Raw genomic sequence first — 18,742 nt, 5'->3', positions numbered from 1 at the left:
GCCAACCATCGTCTTGCTACCTACGCCCGGAATGCACAAGCACCGCAGACCAGCGCTTGACACAAGCTCACCATCTTGTTTTTTTTTCTTCATTCAAGCATTCTGTTCTTTCACACCGTCACACATTCAAGAACTTGTACTGCAGCGGCTAACATCTACAGGTTCGATGACGGCGAAGTCGTTAGATACGGTGCCGGCGAGTCGTGGCGGCCTACCCCTCGAGACCGATCCCCTAGGCGGGTCAGAAGCCCCGCTAGAGAGAGGGTTAGAAGCCCAGTCCGAGATCGACCAAGGAGCCCGCGACCTAGAAGTCCGCGTCCTAGGAGCCCAATTCCTGCTGGATCCGATAGTTATGTGCCCGGAAGATACCCCCCACGTCGTAGGTCGAGAAGTGGTGGAGGTGATCGCTACCGGCGCGAACGATCAAGAGCAGAACGAGAGAGCCCACGTCGAAGAGATCGTAGTAGGTCTATGAGGCGGCCATCTCCTCGACGTAGTCTGTCACGGAGACCTTCGCCTCCGCTACCACGCGGCGGTGGGGACCGGTACGAACGTCCTCGGTCGCCAGCCCCCGTTAGAGAATGGGAACGGGATCGTGAGAGAGTAGTCAGAGACCGGGAGTGGGACCGCGATCGAGTACGTGATAGGGGACGTGACTTTGAGCGGCGCGACGACAGGTAAGAGCCCTATGCCTACATGCACAGCTTGGGACTAACTGACAAAAGACGACGATCTAGATCTCCATTTGGTGTGATACGCCGGGACAGGAGTCCACCCGTGAGATCACCTGTGACTGGGCCTCGAGGTGGTTCATACAGGCCGCGTTCACGGTCTATGAGTAGGCGTGGCAACGACCGATATCAATCATATCGGCGAATTAGTCCTCCAAGAGAATCTGGAATCTCGTCAGCAATTACTTCACAGTCGGTATCCGGAAGATCATCACCTCGGCCAAGCTCGGTGAGAGCTCGCTCACCACTTCAATCTCGAGAACAGTCTCCTCATCACACTATGCTTGGTGCAGCACCTCCCAGAGAGGCCCCGAGACCTGCCCCTTACGACACAAATTCACATGTCCCAGTGCGGTCGCCACCACGAGGACCTGCGGCCTTGAGAGCGCCGCCCACTGGTCCTGCAGCAAATAGGAATACTGCAGCTCCAGTGGCTTCGCCAGCTCCTCCTCCTCCAGCCCGGATTCAAACCCCTACCGCGCCCCCTCAGCGCTCAGATACCACAAGTCCAACCATTCCACCAGCTGGCCCGAGAGGTTATGTGCCCCCGGCCAGAGGTGGTTATGCTCCTCGAGGAGGACGCGGTGGTTGGAATCAACCACCAACGAGACAATTCTCCGGGCCTTCTCCCACGCCATCAACACCCAATGGCCCCTCGACCATTCCCACTGGTCCACGAGTCGCTCCGTCAAATATTCCCTTATCCTCAACACCAACACAGTCTCGGCCATTTAACCCGCCGACTGGACCATCAGCTCAACATGCCAGCGGTGCACGGCAAACTTTGGCGCAATCTATGCTTGCTACACTACCTCCCATCATCCCAGGTGGCAAGCTGGATCCTTCGATGACACCCATCTCTCTGGGCGTCACCCGGGAGCTTGAGCCACATTACCGAAAACTGAAAGACGAGGAGGAGAAAGTGAGAGATGAACTTCATGCAAAACAGGAGCGGCTACGAAAGAGTCTCTACACATGGAACAGACTTGAGCGTGACTCTCGAGCTTGGGAGATGCGAAGTGACTTGAGCGAGAAGAGCATGAAAAATCTCGCAGGTGAAGGTATGGGAGGTGCTGCATTCTAGTGAACAAGCGAGTGTGCAGGTATTCTGTAACGGCATTACATATCTGTTGGTTTGGCGTAGGTGGTGCAGATTAATGACTGGTGCTTGGTTTAGATTAGGTAGTAATGGATACCAGAGGGCGTGCATATGAGACTCTGGTCATACTAAACATGCTTAAGAAAAGAGGCGAGCAACTAATACTTGATAACACGAAGTAATAGCACCATCTCAATATAACGGCATCCTTCGCATTAGTGGTAAAGTTGCTCCTGATCTGCAGCGTATTTGAAGTGCGTACTCTCTGGCGTGTGGCATACATGGCACCTTATAAACCAACATGCTGATTTCTCCCGCGTAGATGATATTGCAAGTCATAGAGATAATTTCTTAAAAGCATAAAATGAGAATTTCATGACCTTGTTAAGAGGAATTGCGCAAGTGGCTTAATAACATGATCATGCAATACTCAGGTACCCCTATCGATCCGAATAATGCTATGTACAAGTCTGTGACATGCTTCCATACAGCAAGTATCTGAAACTAATTTGTGTTACTACGAGTAATCCCTAGCTTACGATATGGGATCCGCCCCTTGTCGAGCAAAAACTCCAGGTCGCGAGTCCATGTAATATATCGAGATCACCTCCCTCTCACATTAACACACGCCTGCGACTCCGACCGTACAGGTACATATCGACTCGAGGCAGCATCAATATTCAAACACCGGAACTCGCCCTAACAGCAGTATGGACCTGATTATTTTGTATTGGATAGGTAGGTAGATCTGCGTCTGTTACGAACCCTAATTAGATATTCCTCATGCCCGCGCCTCAGGGAGTCAGAAGAATTGGCCGCTAGAAGCATAAGAGACGAAATTAGTAGGTCACTTTATGCTCCTTAGACTATATTTCTTAGACTACTTATATCTATACCCTAAGACTTAGGAGGTTATTTCTTCTGCTACCTACTAGCCGCCCTTATGAGGATGCCACCCGATTTGGTACTTTGAAAATTCAAGCAACAGCTAATGCACTTGTCAAAAACTTCCGACCACTGGAATTATATATAGCTTGAGCTCTGTATCCTGAGAGTATTTTCGTCAAGTCTATCTGCTTGTGATAGCCTGTAGCTGAATCATGATATTTGCTAGTATGACCTTCAAAGCCGCCAAAAGTGGCATCTGCACAAATGCCATAAACACACTCGTGCAAAAACAGCGGATTATTCTGGCCTCTCTAGTAAGTAGCAGAAAAAGTAACCTCCCAAGTCTTAGGTTATAAGAATAAATAGTCTAAGAGCTACAGTCTAAGGAGCATAAAGTGGCCTACTAATTTCATCTCTTATCAACGGAATTAGAGTAATATTCATAAGACGCAGACCCCCAGACTTTATGCTACTTCAGGTATAGAGAAAGATTCATCAGAAAACCCCTCCACCGAAACCACTAAGCAATGACTCCAGGCATGTTCTTAATTTCCAGTCCTAGAACAACATGTATGAGTGCCTATGAAGCAAAACAGCCCAATTCCCTCTTCCCTTCATAATATGTCCAATACAGTCCACTCTCTCGAAATCCGATCCGAGGGCTTCTCTTCTTTTTAATTTATCATAAAGGCTGCAATCGCACTTTTCGCCGATCGAGTTTTACCTCTCGGCTTTTGCCCGTTGATTCACTCGCATCACGCTTCCCAAGAGACTCCGTAACACTCGGGTTTACAGCTTGCCTCTTCATCCTCCGTTGCGTAGTCATCAGATGCGAGGATTCTGCACTCTGCAAGCCAGCATTGCTTCGTAAGACACGCTTCTTCAAGGTGTCGGGAGCAACTCCTCGAGAACTCTGACCCGGCCAGGACAAGGACACCCCGCTCTAAGAGGATCCTTCAGGCTTGCTACATTCATTGCAAAGCCACTTGGGACGAGTCACTGGAGTAGTAGCTGACTTTTCAATGCAACTAGCATGATAAAGTCGATTTAGGCATTTCTATAAAACAAGTTAGCAAAGCTTCCGCCTTGAAATAGCGTGACTGTTACCTTGTTTGAGCAGACCAGGAGAGAGGGGCCAAGAACGGGGAGTTTACATATCGTACACCCATTCGCACCCTTCGTGATCTGCAAAGCTCGAGGTGACTGCCTCGATGGGCTGTCAGCCGTCTTAGTATCGCTCGTCTGCTCATCGCCACCACCACCAGACTTCAACTGAGCTCTCGCCTCCTCGATCAGTTTTTCAGCATTGTCAATGTTCTCATCTTCCAGGACATCACGAGCCATCAAAACACACATGTGCTTGCCAAACTCCCTCATTCGATGTTCCGTACTAGCCAGCCACACTGCATTCTCTTTGATGAACTGTAGCCAAGCTCGTCTAAAGTATGCTCCAGAAGTGACGTTTTGCTCCAGGATAAAAGCATCCCATCTGCAGATATATTCCTTCTCCTCTGCCGAGACGTCGGAGAATTCTCCTATATCTTCACGGTGCTTCTGAATTAACCAGGAACTATCTATAACAGGTTTCGGCAGCTCTTCCCCAGGTTTGAGGCGGGCTTTGCTGATAGGGTCGAACAAAGGTTGAGATGAGCCTGGGACGACAATTTTCTTCTTTGGCCGCGGAGCCGCTTGTCGTACCGTTGGAAAAGGCTGTAAAGGTTTTACAGCAGTCTTGCCAGGCGCTTGTTTTGCAGCCGGCGGTTTTGATGGTGATAACACATCTGGCGCGCTGTGATCTGGACCAAAACGAGAAGTTATCCACGATTCGTCACCTCGATTGTAGTCGTCCAAATTGAATGACTTTGTCGGCCTACCAAGCTGCAACGTATTCGAGGGTGAATCAGCAGGACCTGAAATGCGAGTAACGCGGAACAGTGGCCCTTCACTCGTATTTTCTAGCGCATAGTCGTAGTTGGGGTGGTAATCCTTCAAGTGAGCGCGCAACATATCCAAAGACTCGTTCGAACAAGCACAGTTTAGACATCGCCAAGAGTCCAGATGTACTGCTGTGTTGACTGGTGGCAAATACGTAACGCGTCCCTCAATTTGCGCAAGATGTCCAGATTTCGCCCGGGGCTTGGATTCTTTGCCATGTGCCTGGTCAGTCAACACCTTGAGATTGTACTGCTTATTGTTGGCCCTTTTCCTTAGGTGGCGGTTCGGCGTCTGATCACCTTCCAAGTCCTCGTCCAAATCATGTGACAGATCATGCGACATGTCTTCCTCATTAACCTGCTCATGCCCGTTCACGCCATTTGTGTCATGAGTACCATTGAGGCCCTGAGGCTCTGGTATAACATGTTTTATGCCGTTCACGCCATCTACACCGTTCATATCATGATCATGAGCGTTGCCCGCATCTTTGATTCCGTTAATGCCGTTAGTTCCGTTTACTTGCCTCGTGTCATTAGTGACTTTAGCGACGTCCTCGGCTTCGACAGGGCTGGTGCCATTTAGTTGGGCATCAGGAATGGGCTCGAGATGTCCATTAGTGTCAGTTTCCTCTGCGTCTGGGTCCACAGCAGTGATGCAATTTTTGGCAGTTTTGTCGATGGAGCGGGAACCAGTGGCCCAGCGCAGGTCTACATCCATGACATAATCCGTAGGGCACTCCGGTCGCTGCGGGTGAAACCCAGTCGTGAGCTTAACGGGATTCTTTTGTCTTGCAAAAACCTGGTTAAACTCGCTGTGCAGAACCCAAGTCTGCATTCCAACATCCATCAGTGGCGAGAGTTGAGTTGCAGAAAGTCCAAGTTCCTGGGTGTTGAGCGGTGGCCAATTGCCATCATTGAGTGAACTCAGTTCAACATCGAGTTTGTAAGAGACTGAGTAGTCGTGAGATGCCTCATCTTGCCTATTTACTAGAATGGTCTCTTCGGGAACAAGAAATGGCTTTGGCGGCTTAATGAAAATAATCCGATGAGGGCCGGCGGGGTTTTCGTAGGAGAGTATGTCACAACTCTGGCTGATGCGATAGAGAATATTGGTAAAGCCACCGCTCACATCAGAAACCGTGATCTGACATTTGCCCTTGGTCTTGATGATGTCGTCAGTTGGAGGAGTTTCTTGGAGAGGTCGAACTTTCTTCGAGTCTTTGTGGAAAATCTTGTGAATCTCAACCCGAAGTTGCGAGCGATTTTCTGACTCTGAGGGTGAAGGTTTGTTAAGCGGTTTGGCAGTAGTTTCCAAGCGCGGACGCTTCTGTGGAGGAGGAACACCATCATCATGAGTCTTGGGGGAAGAGAAGCTCCCACCCATCTTTTTAGCGTTGTGCGTAACTAGCCAACTCTGTTGAGTAAATGGGGCTATCCTTGTGTATGTCTTTCTCTGTGTCTGTGTCATGGCGAAAGAAAAAGGACCATAAAAAGAGAGGGAGAAGTGAAATGGCGAGTTTGCTCGCGACCGCGGACTTCTAAGCTGCAGCTGATTGCAAAAGGCGACGATGATGGGTGTGATTGTGATTGTGAGAGCACTGCATGAGATGACAATAGTTTGTGTGCGGCCTTGTGTCCTTTCTTTTCCTGTTCTGATCCGTCGCTGTTGGGTTTGCTGAGAATAAACAAAAGAGTAACGAATTAGATTAATAGTTGATTGCTTTGACGTTCATTATTTTCGCTGACTGTTGTTGTCATGCAGACCAGTGATGAGTTTGTCGAGTAGAGGAGGAGGAAGTTAAAAGAGAAGATGGATAGAGAGGGTAAATATAAGTTTAAGGAGGAGATGCGGGATGGAACCTGCCTGCCTGGTCGCGTTTGCTCGGTGGAAAACAGGTCCCAAATGCGCCGCGTTTATGAGCTAAATTGAAAGTCACTCCCGTCATCGGCGTCTTCTATCGCATTGGAAAAAGGGACAGAATTATATAGACCTTGCAGTATTGATACTTTGTCGAGTGAGCGCGACAAGGAAAGGAATCAAAAAGACGCGTGCTGAGATTCCTAGACGGGTAGCAAACGACAATGACAGGTGAAAGAGTAACTGGAACATGGGGCATGGGTCCTGGAGATTCTATCGCGACTAGAGGTAAGAGCCTAGCCCAGGGCGTCATGTCTTATGGGTAACAGAAAAGCCAGCCTCCAATGATTGGGATGTAAAAAATAAATAACCTAATAAGCTAGTCCATAAACCACAAATTGATTTAATATTTTCGTTCCCCTTCTACTCAGAAGCCAAGTTTTCTAAACGCCCCGAGACATGCCTGGCAAGTAGCGGAGCATCCTCTGGCGGATCCGTTCTCAGTGGCAGCGAATTACAGGCTCTGCGACCAACAGAACTGGCCGCTGGAAATTATCACCTATGCAGCTAGGCGGGTGCGCTGACCCCCTTTAGCCTCCCCATTATCCATTGCGAATGGATCCATGTTTCGCGATTCGAGTCCGTTCTCTATCATGAGAACTGAGACCCATCATGCCTTGTTGTCGGCGCCCTATCTCTCATGCTTAGTATGCCCAATTCATTGTACAATTATTTGAGCTCAGTGCGCATCATTTGGATTCGTATTTCTTCCATGAAAATCAAATGTGTGGTTGTCCTTACCATCCCACTCTTCTCTTAGTACTTAATAGAGTCAGGGACCAATTGATGTTGGGCAAAAGGGTTAACCTGGAACATCCAACATGGCAAAGGTATCATGACTTGAAGTTCTGGACAGGTCCGAAGAGACCTCGAAAACTACTCGAAATCATCCAATTCATTTTTTTATTTTTTTTGCCATTCAAACTGATATTTTCTTGTCCCTTATTATTCCCTGCAGTAAAATGAATTGTTCTTTCCACATTCGCAGCCTTGCCGCGCTCTACCACTAAGTTTGAACGATTGGCTATCCATCAGCCACAGAGCCCCGCCCCAGAATGCACTAACGCAAGGCTGAACTGTCCTTGAGGAACCAAATGGTTCATGCCCCTCCAACTCTCTTACGACTACATCATCACCGAACCCAACTATTTTGTTCTACGCTGATTCCCTTCTGACAAGACACAACGAAGACAAACGAACACGTCCAATCACTATGTTGTCTATGTTATCTTATTAACTTCGAACTCAAAGCTCTGACGTGACGATTGCCAATCAACTACCAAGAGAACGCACGATACAGCTGGGCCAAGCCTTTGAAGGTACAACCAACACTCGTCCCGCGTCGGTCCGCAGAATACCACGTACATCCCTTCTCTCTCTCGTTTCTTATACACTAGATTCAGTGCCGTATGAGATTATAGCTGACGTAATTCTTATAAAAGGGCGCCCCGAAATGGCCCGTGTCAAGCTCACCAGCAGCCCCGATGCCTCCGCTCGTCGCAACCGTCCTCTGCCCTCCCGGTCTTGTCATCAGCCAACCACAGCGCGTCCAAGGCGGTCGCAAAACTCGGTACCTCGCTACAATGAATCCTCTGAACAAGAGGATTCCGAACCTTCCTTGATCAGCTTATACTCGTCCGACGAGGTAGAGGTCGAGGATGAGATTGAAGAACAAGCCGGAGGGACACAGTCCAATTCACGATCACGACGAAGTCAGAATACGGGGTCAGCGGAAGGCGCATCGCGCCGCACTAGTGTTCGCCGTAGCACACGGAACACTGCTCCCTCCCAGGTGTCCCCGAATAATCCTGTCCTTGGTACTTTGCTTGCTTCAAGAAGTGACGAGCCGAGTCCGAAAAAACAACAAACGAGGAAACGATCACAGCCATCAAAAAACAAAAGAAGGTCCCTCAAAAAGCGCAGGGTTTCTTCTGAAGTCGAACCAATACCACAGGGCGTCATTCCACCCTGGACTAACGCTCAAATGCCTTATAGTGCCTGGACCGACATCTTCTATTACGCAGCCATCGCTGGTCACGACAGTCTTGACGCCAACTGGCTGATAACTACCGCTACAGTTTGCAAGGCTTTCTCAGAACCTGCTTTGACAGCTATATATCGTTCGTCAGCTCTAACGACGACGAGGAAGGCCAAACGATTTGCAGCCCTGCTAGAAAGACCACCTTCTGAAACCCTGTTCAACTATCGCACCAAAGTTGAGACTATTTATGTAGATGTTCACGTTGTGCCCCAAATTCTGTTACCCAGGATACTGTGTGTGCTTCCGCGTTTAAAGGAAGTCATCCTCTTCACGCCATCTGACCAACCACCGTACAGGCAATTGGATCGCACAGTGAGATGGCAATACACAGAAGAAATATTTGATGCCTTAAAACCAACCTCCGAACAGCCCAATCCCATCAGTACTGAAGACAAGCAGTTCTATACCACCCTGAAAAGTTGGGAGTGGAGTGGAAGCCTGCTGGGAGGACCAGTGGCGACTATGAATGATGTTGTCCGCATACATCAGGACCCTTCATTCGCTCATCTCACCAAACTCAGCTTCACGAACCTTCAGGTCCCGTCCCTCTATAAGTTAGGGGTGAAGGGTGTCACCGAGGAGCGAGAATTAGAACTTTACGCTGAAGATGAAGCTGTCATCAAGACCATCGCTGAAGCGATTTCCCAGTTGAAATCACTTCAGCACCTAGTGTTTGAGTCGTCGACTATCATGAATGACCGGCTGCTTCCCCTCTTGCCGAAAGGCCTTACACATCTGTCTTTGATTAACTGTTGGGAGATCAAGTCTGATGAGTTTACGCCGTTTTTACACAGCCATGGTAGACATCTACGCAGCCTGAATCTGCTACACAATCAGTCATTAGACTTGGTCTTCTTGACCACTTTGGCTGATGCCTGCCCTAATCTAGAAGAGTTGTACATGAACCTCTCTTATTTCCACCATCATGACTCCGTTTCTTCGACTAATAATGATGCCGACCCTTTATACGACCAAGTTTTACTACCACATCAGAAACCAGAGTGGCCGTCAAGTCTCCGGATTATCGATTTTGAGCACATTCGACATTGGACCGTCGAAACAGCAGAAATGTTCCTTGATTCTATTCTAGACAGCGCCGGCTCTCTGCCTAATTTGCGCCATCTTGCGGTAAAAACGATGATCAACATACCCTGGAAGGCCCGTGCTAATATGCGCCACGAATGGATACGGAAACTGGACAGAGTCTTCCTTCGCCCTTTTGAACCACCACAAAGGAATTACTCTCTACGTCCATCGCCAGAAGAGGAGCTGCCCCAAGTATCAGAAAACAAGAAAAGGCCCAAACGTCTATCAGATGGTCCATCTCGACGAAGCAGTCGTCTTGCGGCACATGTTTCTGATTCCGATTCGAGGCACAGCACAAATTCGAGGGGACTTCGCAGCTCTCATGGCCGCCCGACATATGCAGAGCCAGAAACCGACGACAATGAGTTTGATACCGAGCTGGAGGAAGGCAGTGTGGGCAGTCCTACGTCAAGCGGGCCTGGAGAAGAGGCTGAAGGCTCAGGCTCAGAGTTACGGGCCAAGAAACCGGTAGTTCAAGGACGCTGCACTACTGTGTTCGTCGTCTTTGATAACCAAAAGCCTACTGAGCTACAATACGGTATGGAAGACTTTATGGACGATGACCGTGCTGTATCAGATGAAGAATGGGACGGCGATCATGAAGAGGATGATGATGCAGTCTTTGTATGGCGTTAGATTAGCTGCCAGCATCAACTAGCAAAACAACTACCTCAAGACTTTATTACGCTTTTGTGAATTTTGCTCTTTGAAACTACCACCCATATCCAATACCCTTGAGCGCATATATATGTAAGAGTACAATGCATGGTTAGGTGCCTCCCAAACACGCTCACTGTTGGAAAGAGACGAATAACTTGGAGCCTTGCTACACATCTTACTCATCTTCTCTTCTCTACAATGATGTCGCTGAGTCCTTGCTCAAGCCAGGAATAGCCTCCAGTATAAATCCCATATTGCTATTACGACGTGGGCAGCCATTAAAATTCAAACTCGTGGTTTCGCGCTCGAGAACTTGGTGATAGCTGTCTACAGTTGAGACTGTGTGGGGTAGTAATCAGCTTACTGTACGCCAACACCTCATGCATGATCATCCTATGAGACAATAAACCTACATTATAGGTACTTCTAGTAAAATAAACATGAATTTCCAAAGGGCATTCTTTTTTCTTCACTCGCTTTCATGAGTTGATGATTTGTTGCGGTCGCTAAACCCTATGGAGATCATGGGCTTTAATCGTGGCTGTCATCATGAAACTGTAAACATGGAAGCATCATGTCCCCACTACGGCACAAAGCAATGAGGTATTTGTTTAGGATTAGTATTTTATACTAAGAGCCAAGATTTATGTTAATAGACCGGGAAGTGCATACAGAACTTGCTAGTCCTAGCAGTGAAGGGACACCATCACAGTACAACTTAGTTGAACGTATCTAATCAATTACCTTTTGTTTGGTGATTTTCGAGGCGTAAGTCCCGATAATCAATTACCTAGTTACCCATGCCTGTCGTAGCGGAAACAAAGAGTGAATAGGGTGTCAAATACTGCAATCATGATCTTCTAATGCATAACCAGCAACTTTCTTTCTAACCATTGAATTATGTCTCAATATTTCTGCTATCCTCATCCAACTTCTTGTTTACTGGGTAGGAGGGGGAGCCTCAGGGTATCAGAAAAATTGGCCGCCGGAAGCATCAGATACGAAACTAGACCCTTGATGCTGACTCCGTCATCCTAGGCGCAGGCAAAGCCTCGGCCTAGGCATAATAGGTCTTCTTGCTAGGCCTCTTCCTTCTAGGTCTCTTCCTCTTGCCAAGTCTCTTCCTCTTCCTTATAGGCCTCTTACTAATTTCTTAAGGTATAGCCTCTTTTCTTCAGTGGCTTATAGGGCATTTTCCACTAACCTTATTTTAGTGTCTTTTTCGCTAGCTAATAGCGCGCCGAATTTTACTTTCTGACCAATTAGAAGCTAATGCCAAAAGGAGGTTGGCCTTACTATAGAAAGGCAAAGCCAGAAGGAACTTCCATACACTTCGTGATGTGAATTTCCTTCAAGTGCGGTTGCCTAATCAGTGGGCCACTTTATGCTCCTTAACTATAGCTCTTAGACTATTTATTTCTGTAACCTAAGACTTAGGAGGTCATTTTTTCTGCTACCCACTAGGGGAGGTACTGTTGGGCGTTGACGAAGACACTGTACTCCGTACTGGGCATGAAATGTGACTGGAAATTATTTTATACAATGTACGAGAAATGTATTTATTCTGTGCAACTATCCCAGCTAGGAGGAGTCTAGATGTCCTCATAATAACTGCGAAGAACATCTGCTTTCGCAGCCCTCAGCTACACTCTCATTTACCACACGAGGCACTCCGTCGTCTATTGACCTCCCTTGACATTTCTGCTGTTTCGGCATTGACTTTGGTGGAAAATAGCTATTGTCAAATGCCACCACGTTAGCCGTGATGAGTGCTCAAGATATTGTTTAATGACTGCTCATATGCATCAGTGGGGCCAGTTATGGCCTCCTAAGTCTTAGGTTACAAAAATAAATAGTCTAAGAGCTATAGTCTAAAGAGCATAAAGTGGCCCACTAATTTCGTCTCTTATGCTTCCAGCGGCCAATTTTCTGATACCCTAAGGAGGGGATATATACTTCACTCTTTAGCTCGAGCAGCGCGGCTTCTGGAAATAGATGTTTCAAGGTACTGAATCTCCATGACCCTTCGCCCCTCGGGAACGGCCTCATGATCTTGGTGGTTAATTCCAAGCTGAGCCGCCGCCTTTCGCATCAAGTCCAAGATGCGCTCGCGCATGCGACATTCGAGTCGCTGTGCCGGTGTCTGTTGCTCAGGCTCGATGCCCATCGTGAGCCATCTGGTCAAAAGGTTCAAAATCCCGTTAGGGAGATTTGCTTCGCTTCGAAAAATCTTGACGGCTGCAATATAGTAGATCGTACAAGGGCCGTCCCTCCTTAACCCGTCTCGAAAACGGCGAACCCATAGGTGCTGGCTTCGTGGTCGCCCATTGATCAGGTTCGGATTGATCTGCACTGGAATTTCACCAGCGCCAGTGTTGGCAGCACCCTCGTTCTCGGCGACTGGGTCAGTCGCAGTGTTGGGAGCGCCCTCATTCAAAGCTGGAGCGTTGTCGGCAGAGATCATCAAGTCGTTGATGTGGACAACGAAAGGGGGGTCTGCCATCATGGCATCGCCGTGGTTGCTCCGGTTGGAAGAGTCAGACGACGACATGATACAAGACCCTGATGCTGACCCCGTCATCCTAGGCGCAAGCAAAGCCTCGGCCTAGGCATAGGTACTCTTCCTTTGCCTCCTCTTCTTCCTTTGCCTCCTCTTCTTCCTTTGCCTCCTCTTCTTCCTTTGCCTCCTCTTCTTCCTTTGCCTCCTCTTCTTCCTTTGCCTCCTCTTCTTCCTTCTAGGCCTCTTCCTTTTAGGTCTCTAGCCTTTGCATTTTTCAATCTTCGTAGAGGGAATTGAACTTATACCCTCCGGAGGGGCCTGCAGCCAGCTAGCCGCGCCCGGCCGTTCAGGGATCCTGCCGGGGACCTCCTCAAGCAGAGGGCAACCCTATCCATCGCCTAGGCTCCACATTGAAGGTTGCGATAGCTTCAATTTGTCGATTGAAACGGCAAGATTTTAGGTCCAATTTGAACCAATGCCTGCACGATTTGACGCTTCTGGCTAATAGCTGAACTCGCTAAGCCATTAGTGTTGACATTTGGGCTCACTTCAAAGAGGTAAAGCCGGAAAGAACTTCCATATACTTCATTTCTGTAAACTTCCTTACGTGCCGGCTTTGCCTAACTATACTGAAATTAGTATCTAATTAATTTGTCATATTAAAGATATCGGAAGGATAGGGATGAGGAATCGAGGTGCTGTAAAGGCTAAGGTGAAGGAAGCAAGAGCTGAAAATAAGTAGCCAGTGAACATACCTGCACAAGAATGAGTTCGATAGAAGGAAAAAATGAGAGCTGATGTATGAGGTTGAACAAAGTGCGTCAAGTAACCTGGGAAAACCTGATGAAATGGTTAGGTTATGATGTGTGATGTTTTGGATGAAGGCGATGGTGAAGCAAGAGTTGAAAATAAGTAGCCAGTGAACATACCTGAATAAAAATGAGTTCGAAAGCAAAGTGAGTTAAAAAAAAGAAAAAAGAGTCAATCTTTAAAGCTGAATATAATGGGTAAAGTCACTTGGGAATTTTGATGCAGTAGTTGAGTTGTGACGCGTGATGTTTCCGAGTTGATGTTTTGAATGAAGGCAGTGGTGATGCAGGTGGAGGTGATGCAGGTGGAGGTGATGCAGGTGGAGGTTTGGTTAAATATTCTGGTGTAAGGCGTTGAATAATTGTGGGGCCAGAGAGCATCATGGAATTTGGGTAGGTATTCATGAGAGACATATGTATACACTACTAAGGTATTCTCGACAAGAAGGCCAAGAAGAACGGGGTAGTCTAGATCGTAAGCCAGAGTACTAACTAACATTTATAGCGACAGCTTGTTTTATAGTCCCAGCCGGTCGATTTATATTTGGATAGTCTACTGAGGCCAGAACTTATTGGACAGTCCCTATTATTGGGGGTTAACATAATCATCGTGCTTATAAGCGTTTCGTAACCCTCAGGGTATCAGAACAATTAACCCCAGAAGCATAAGAGACGAAATTAGTAGATCAGTTTATGGTCCTTAGACCATGGTTCTTAGACTACTTATTTTTATACCCTAAGGATTAGGAGGCTAACTTTTCTGCTACCCACTAGGGGGTCAACACTCTCCGCTTTTGTTTGGTGATTTTCGAGGCGTAAGTCCCGAAGTATACATTAAAAATCAACACAATAAGAAACACAGTTTTTGAACCTAGATGCTGATAAAGGTCCTGTCTAAAGGTATATATTATGACTCATAAAGTTAGAATCAGAATATGTCATCAGCAAGTATAATGCACATCATCATCGGCCTTGGTTCCTTGCCTGGCGGTACCAGCAGTCTCGATATCGGCGAAGCCTTTGGCCGTAATAGCTGGCTCTACAACGCTACGAACCTTGCTTACAGTCTCAAGGCAGTTGATCAAGTCCTCAACTTTGTCAAGTCAAGTGGACAACCTAATGCGTTTACCATCACGCCCCTCAACGAAGTCAGTGACAGCTAAGCAGGGTTTGGATCAGCGGCTGGCCTATCTGACAAGGCCACTAACTGGGTCATCACCTATATGAACGGCGTGTTAAAACGTGATGAGGCTGTCGATAAGCGTATGTCTCTTACTCTAATGCTCACGTCGACGGTCAAGGAACTCAGAAAGATTACTGGAGTTACATCGATCTGATTCGAGCTGGAGTCATTACCAAGGCAACCACCAAGATTCACTGCTAAGAGGATCGTGTGCATCTTGGATCGAATTAGCCCTGTGGCATGTAATGTTTTGACCATTTTCTCCTTCTTGTATACATGTGATGATTGTTAATTAGTAACCAAGTTGCGTTCCTTATAGATCAGGGCTGGCCTGCGCTTTAAAAAATATCTCCCGACTTCTTGGGTTGTGGCTTCACTCTCATAGTAATAAGGATATTTTTCCAAATAGCGATACTACTCCTAACACTTGGAAAACCCCAATTATTCAATAATTACAAGCTTCTGATAGGAATGTAAAGCGTGGGTGAAGTCTTAATTTCTTTTAACTTTTAGGAACTACTATTTCAAACTTGATCCTGACATGTTTCACGAGCTTTCAACATCACTTCCCTATCGCCCTACTGGTCTCTCACTAATACGAACATATATCACTCTTGATTAGATGTTTGATTACTATTCTGGCAGGCCTTGTAGGGGAAATGAGGACCCGTATCACTGAGATAAGAGACTGTGAGCCTAGAGAGCTGAGGGAGGCACCGTCGTAGAATGAAAGAACTTGGTGGGATCTCGTAATTCTCACTACCTTTAGTCGAATATGCAGACTTACCGTCATTTGAGTATTTATCCCCAACGATGTGGAGGAATAGTTCGGCTAGTATGACTAATTCACACGTGTTATTGTGAGAAAGACAAGTAATTGCGCAGTCTACCTAGATAGTTGTATATCATATGCATGATAGTGGATTCCCATCTAGCCTCAAGCAAGATCTTGGCATTTGACTTTCGGATCCATACTTTTTTGTGTCACAGTCTGGATCTGTATCTTGTTCTGTCTTGTCACCACCTCGTCTACTCTGTTCAGTCATGTCTCTGTTATGCCCAATCGTTCGTTCTTATGTCGGTACGCTGGTTCCACCGTTGTGGGAATCTTAATACCCGCAGAAAATGATTGGGTCGCGATCCTTACGATAGTTCAGCCGCCATCGTCTCCTTGGGTCTTGATAGCTCCAAGATATCTGGCTGTGTTCCATTTCGTAATCTTGAAAGGCTCATGATTGAGCACCTCTATTATGGATCAGCGTACTAATTAGACTTCCCGATTCGAAACATTGGATGAGCCTCGGCTTGAAGTGGTGCTGATCTAAACTCTAGACTACGTTTCTGGAGATTTGGCATTTGACATTACCATTAAGAAATTTGTCAGAGACGCTCTGGAGAAAGAAGAGATGGAATTGACAGACTTCCTATCAACGTATTGTTCCCATCTCCAGGAGCTACCATGAGACGAACCCTGCAGGGGTGGACAGCGTTGGGCGCGCTTGACTTGAGCCCTGTCACCTACAGAAATCTGTCATAGGTGGCTGGACAAATGCCTTGGATGCAAAACATGGACAAATGCATAGCCTTTTCTTAATCGTGACTATAATATGGGTGTTAAAAGATCTCTCACAGTCTCAAGTCCTAGTCTAGTGCGACCTGAATGTGTCTAGTGCTGAGCTATGCAGGGATCCATGTGTTCATGCTTGACTACGTTGGGTTCTTATGATAGCCATATTGACGACAAAATTGCGGCAAAGTTTTATTCGAGACTTTGCTCGTAATCGGCGATAGTTTATTCTATATTTCGGAATCCTGATGTTTTGTGTTAATACCCATATCTCACATGTCGTGCTCCTGTCTCCCTGCGCCATAGTAATAAAAGCCTCATGGAACGCGAATGTAGAGGTAGCCATGATGAAATTATCCACGTATTTACTAATGATCAAACTGGGATAAACATGAAAGGAATCTAGTTCAAAAACTGTTCAAATAATCTTTTTGCCAATTTCTTTCGACCAGGTCAGCCAAGTAATATTACCCGGTTGGCCATGATGGAGGCATCATCCATACACCAGCCATGTCACCATCAGACAACTCTCAAGTTCTCAACAAAAGAAACCCTTGGAAAGTTCCTCTTGTTATCAAATGTGTCATTCGGGTGACTCGATTCTTTGATGAGCGACCGTCCTGAGTTGCTCCATGAGCCCCATCATTTTTGAGGCCCAGATGCCCATGAGCAGTTGACCGTTCCGTCAAAGAGACAGAAACAACACAGTCTACCGTGACGGATGCGTTTGGTATAATTGTTCTTGCGTTGTTGTTGGCGTAATTTATCAACTGACGCGAGCCATGAGAAGGATGACTACCTCCGAGACACAGTCAACTATGCGCTAGGACCGACCGGCCATCAATTGTGCGACTATCCTGCATGCCATACACCGCATCTCCCAAATTTAAAATGTAGTTAACAGCATAGCCATCTCTCTTTAATAGCCAACCATCATTGAGGCGGTGGAATCTTTTTTTTATGGCTTCAATATCATGAGGCTTGGTAGTCCAACTTGCCTACTCCTCAGGGTATCAGAAAAACTGGCCGCTGGAAATATAAAAGACGAAATTAGTAGGCCACTTTGTGCTTCTTAGACTATGGCTCTTAGATTATTTGTTTTTATAACCTAAGACTTGGGAGGTCTTTTTTTCTGTTACCCACTAGGTAGCCTCTGTCCTTGTTCCTGCATTAGACCAGTCCGATGCTACTCGGTCCCCATTATTATAACTTATTACAAAGGCACTTACTTAGTCGCTCTCCAGTCTTTATTCCATATAATATCGGGTCATTGCCGGCCGGCCCATCTCGACAAAACTGTGACGTCCCATCACGACGAGTTAGTCAACAGAACAATATCACACCCATGTTGCAAAGCACCAGACATTTGGCTTACTTCAGACGGTTCCAAACAAGATTGCCTATCACAGACAGACTCGTCTACTGTGACCCCCAAAACACAACGATGAGAGATTGGTCCTATTCTGACAAAATCCGAGATATCCGGGTAGGGGCTCTCTTGCTCAGCAACCTCCATCTGAGTATTAATTGGCTGGTCTCATACTTACCATGGTCTCGCATCTGCCTGACCATTTAAGCAATAGGCTGGAGTGTTGAGCACATATCCAGGCACCTAGTAGGTCTCTTGAATGAATATTTGTTACTTAGAGTAGTAGTCATACACTCAAGGTAGGTATCAAAAAAACTAGCCGCTAGAAGCATAAAGGATAAAATGAATAGAATACTTTATGCTCCTTAGACTATAGTTCTTGGACTACTTATTCTTATACCCTAATAAGGCTTAGGAGGTCATTTTTCCTGCTGCCCAGTAGACACCGTAACTAGCGAAGATATGGACGTGACGCCGAAGATCTACACAGGCATGGCGCACTCGGCCTCCCAGCAGCTCATTTAGTTACAATCAAGAATTATGATTAATTGATAGCATCTTGTTGGAAGCGCCGCGAGATGCCATTATCTCATGTCCGGGCACATTGTGATTTTTCTGTTATCGACAACAATGCTACGAGCCTGGAACAACCTGGGCCTAGCTTTCTCATGGCCCAAGGTGGTAAAAACTACCATGTATTTCTACCAAGATAACAGAAACATGCTAAAGCATCTTACTGTCAGGCAAAATTGCAGTTGTATAAAAGAATAGCACAGCGACAAGTAAATGCATATGACACAGCTATCTCATGGAGACCTGTGCGGCATCATCCACGGCACAACACAGCGTGGTACTGGAGCAAGGCAAGTGCTCTGTATCCGTCCATACTGAATATCATGCGTAAGAAAGACTCACGTCAACTGGATTTTTTCAGAATCATATCCCAATATAAACAAA

General features: G+C 46.8%; 6 protein-coding genes across 6 annotated transcripts; 3 read left to right on the top strand and 3 right to left on the bottom strand.

Moving 5' to 3' along the window:
* Window positions 1-166: 166 nt before the first annotated feature.
* On the top strand, window positions 167-1,815 carry FPOAC1_006786 (uncharacterized protein; the record flags this gene model as incomplete). The annotated part of the gene is made up of 2 exons (XM_044851261.1): window positions 167-463; window positions 925-1,815. The coding sequence occupies 2 exons, from the start codon at window positions 167-169 to the stop codon at window positions 1,813-1,815; spliced, it is 1,188 nt and encodes a 395-aa protein (XP_044709973.1).
* A 1,846-nt stretch (window positions 1,816-3,661) lies between these two features.
* FPOAC1_006785 (uncharacterized protein) lies at window positions 3,662-6,036 on the bottom strand (the record flags this gene model as incomplete). The annotated part of the gene is made up of 2 exons (XM_044851260.1): window positions 3,662-3,775; window positions 3,826-6,036. The coding sequence occupies 2 exons, from the start codon at window positions 6,034-6,036 to the stop codon at window positions 3,662-3,664; spliced, it is 2,325 nt and encodes a 774-aa protein (XP_044709972.1).
* Window positions 6,037-8,023: 1,987 nt separating this feature from the next.
* FPOAC1_006784 (uncharacterized protein) lies at window positions 8,024-10,333 on the top strand (the record flags this gene model as incomplete). The annotated part of the gene is made up of 1 exon (XM_044851259.1): window positions 8,024-10,333. One exon carries the CDS (start codon window positions 8,024-8,026, stop codon window positions 10,331-10,333), a length of 2,310 nt encoding a protein of 769 aa, XP_044709971.1.
* Window positions 10,334-12,314: 1,981 nt separating this feature from the next.
* Window positions 12,315-12,908, bottom strand: FPOAC1_006783 (uncharacterized protein; the record flags this gene model as incomplete). The annotated part of the gene is made up of 1 exon (XM_044851258.1): window positions 12,315-12,908. The coding sequence occupies one exon, from the start codon at window positions 12,906-12,908 to the stop codon at window positions 12,315-12,317; it is 594 nt and encodes a 197-aa protein (XP_044709970.1).
* Window positions 12,909-12,939: 31 nt separating this feature from the next.
* FPOAC1_006782 (uncharacterized protein) lies at window positions 12,940-14,165 on the bottom strand (the record flags this gene model as incomplete). Its single annotated transcript, XM_044851257.1, has 5 exons — window positions 12,940-13,092; window positions 13,465-13,481; window positions 13,613-13,697; window positions 13,787-13,843; window positions 14,160-14,165. 5 exons carry the CDS (start codon window positions 14,163-14,165, stop codon window positions 12,940-12,942), a joined length of 318 nt encoding a protein of 105 aa, XP_044709969.1.
* Window positions 14,166-14,601: 436 nt separating this feature from the next.
* On the top strand, window positions 14,602-15,003 carry FPOAC1_006781 (uncharacterized protein; the record flags this gene model as incomplete). The annotated part of the gene is made up of 2 exons (XM_044851256.1): window positions 14,602-14,814; window positions 14,866-15,003. The coding sequence occupies 2 exons, from the start codon at window positions 14,602-14,604 to the stop codon at window positions 15,001-15,003; spliced, it is 351 nt and encodes a 116-aa protein (XP_044709968.1).
* Between the last annotated feature and the right edge of the window lie 3,739 nt (window positions 15,004-18,742).

The sequence above is a fragment of the Fusarium poae genome, chromosome 2 (genome assembly GCF_019609905.1).
Source record: "Fusarium poae strain DAOMC 252244 chromosome 2, whole genome shotgun sequence".
Taxonomy (NCBI): domain Eukaryota; kingdom Fungi; phylum Ascomycota; class Sordariomycetes; order Hypocreales; family Nectriaceae; genus Fusarium; species Fusarium poae.
The sequence above is the reverse complement of the archived record's forward strand: the minus strand, read 5'-3'. Positions and strand labels throughout refer to the sequence as shown.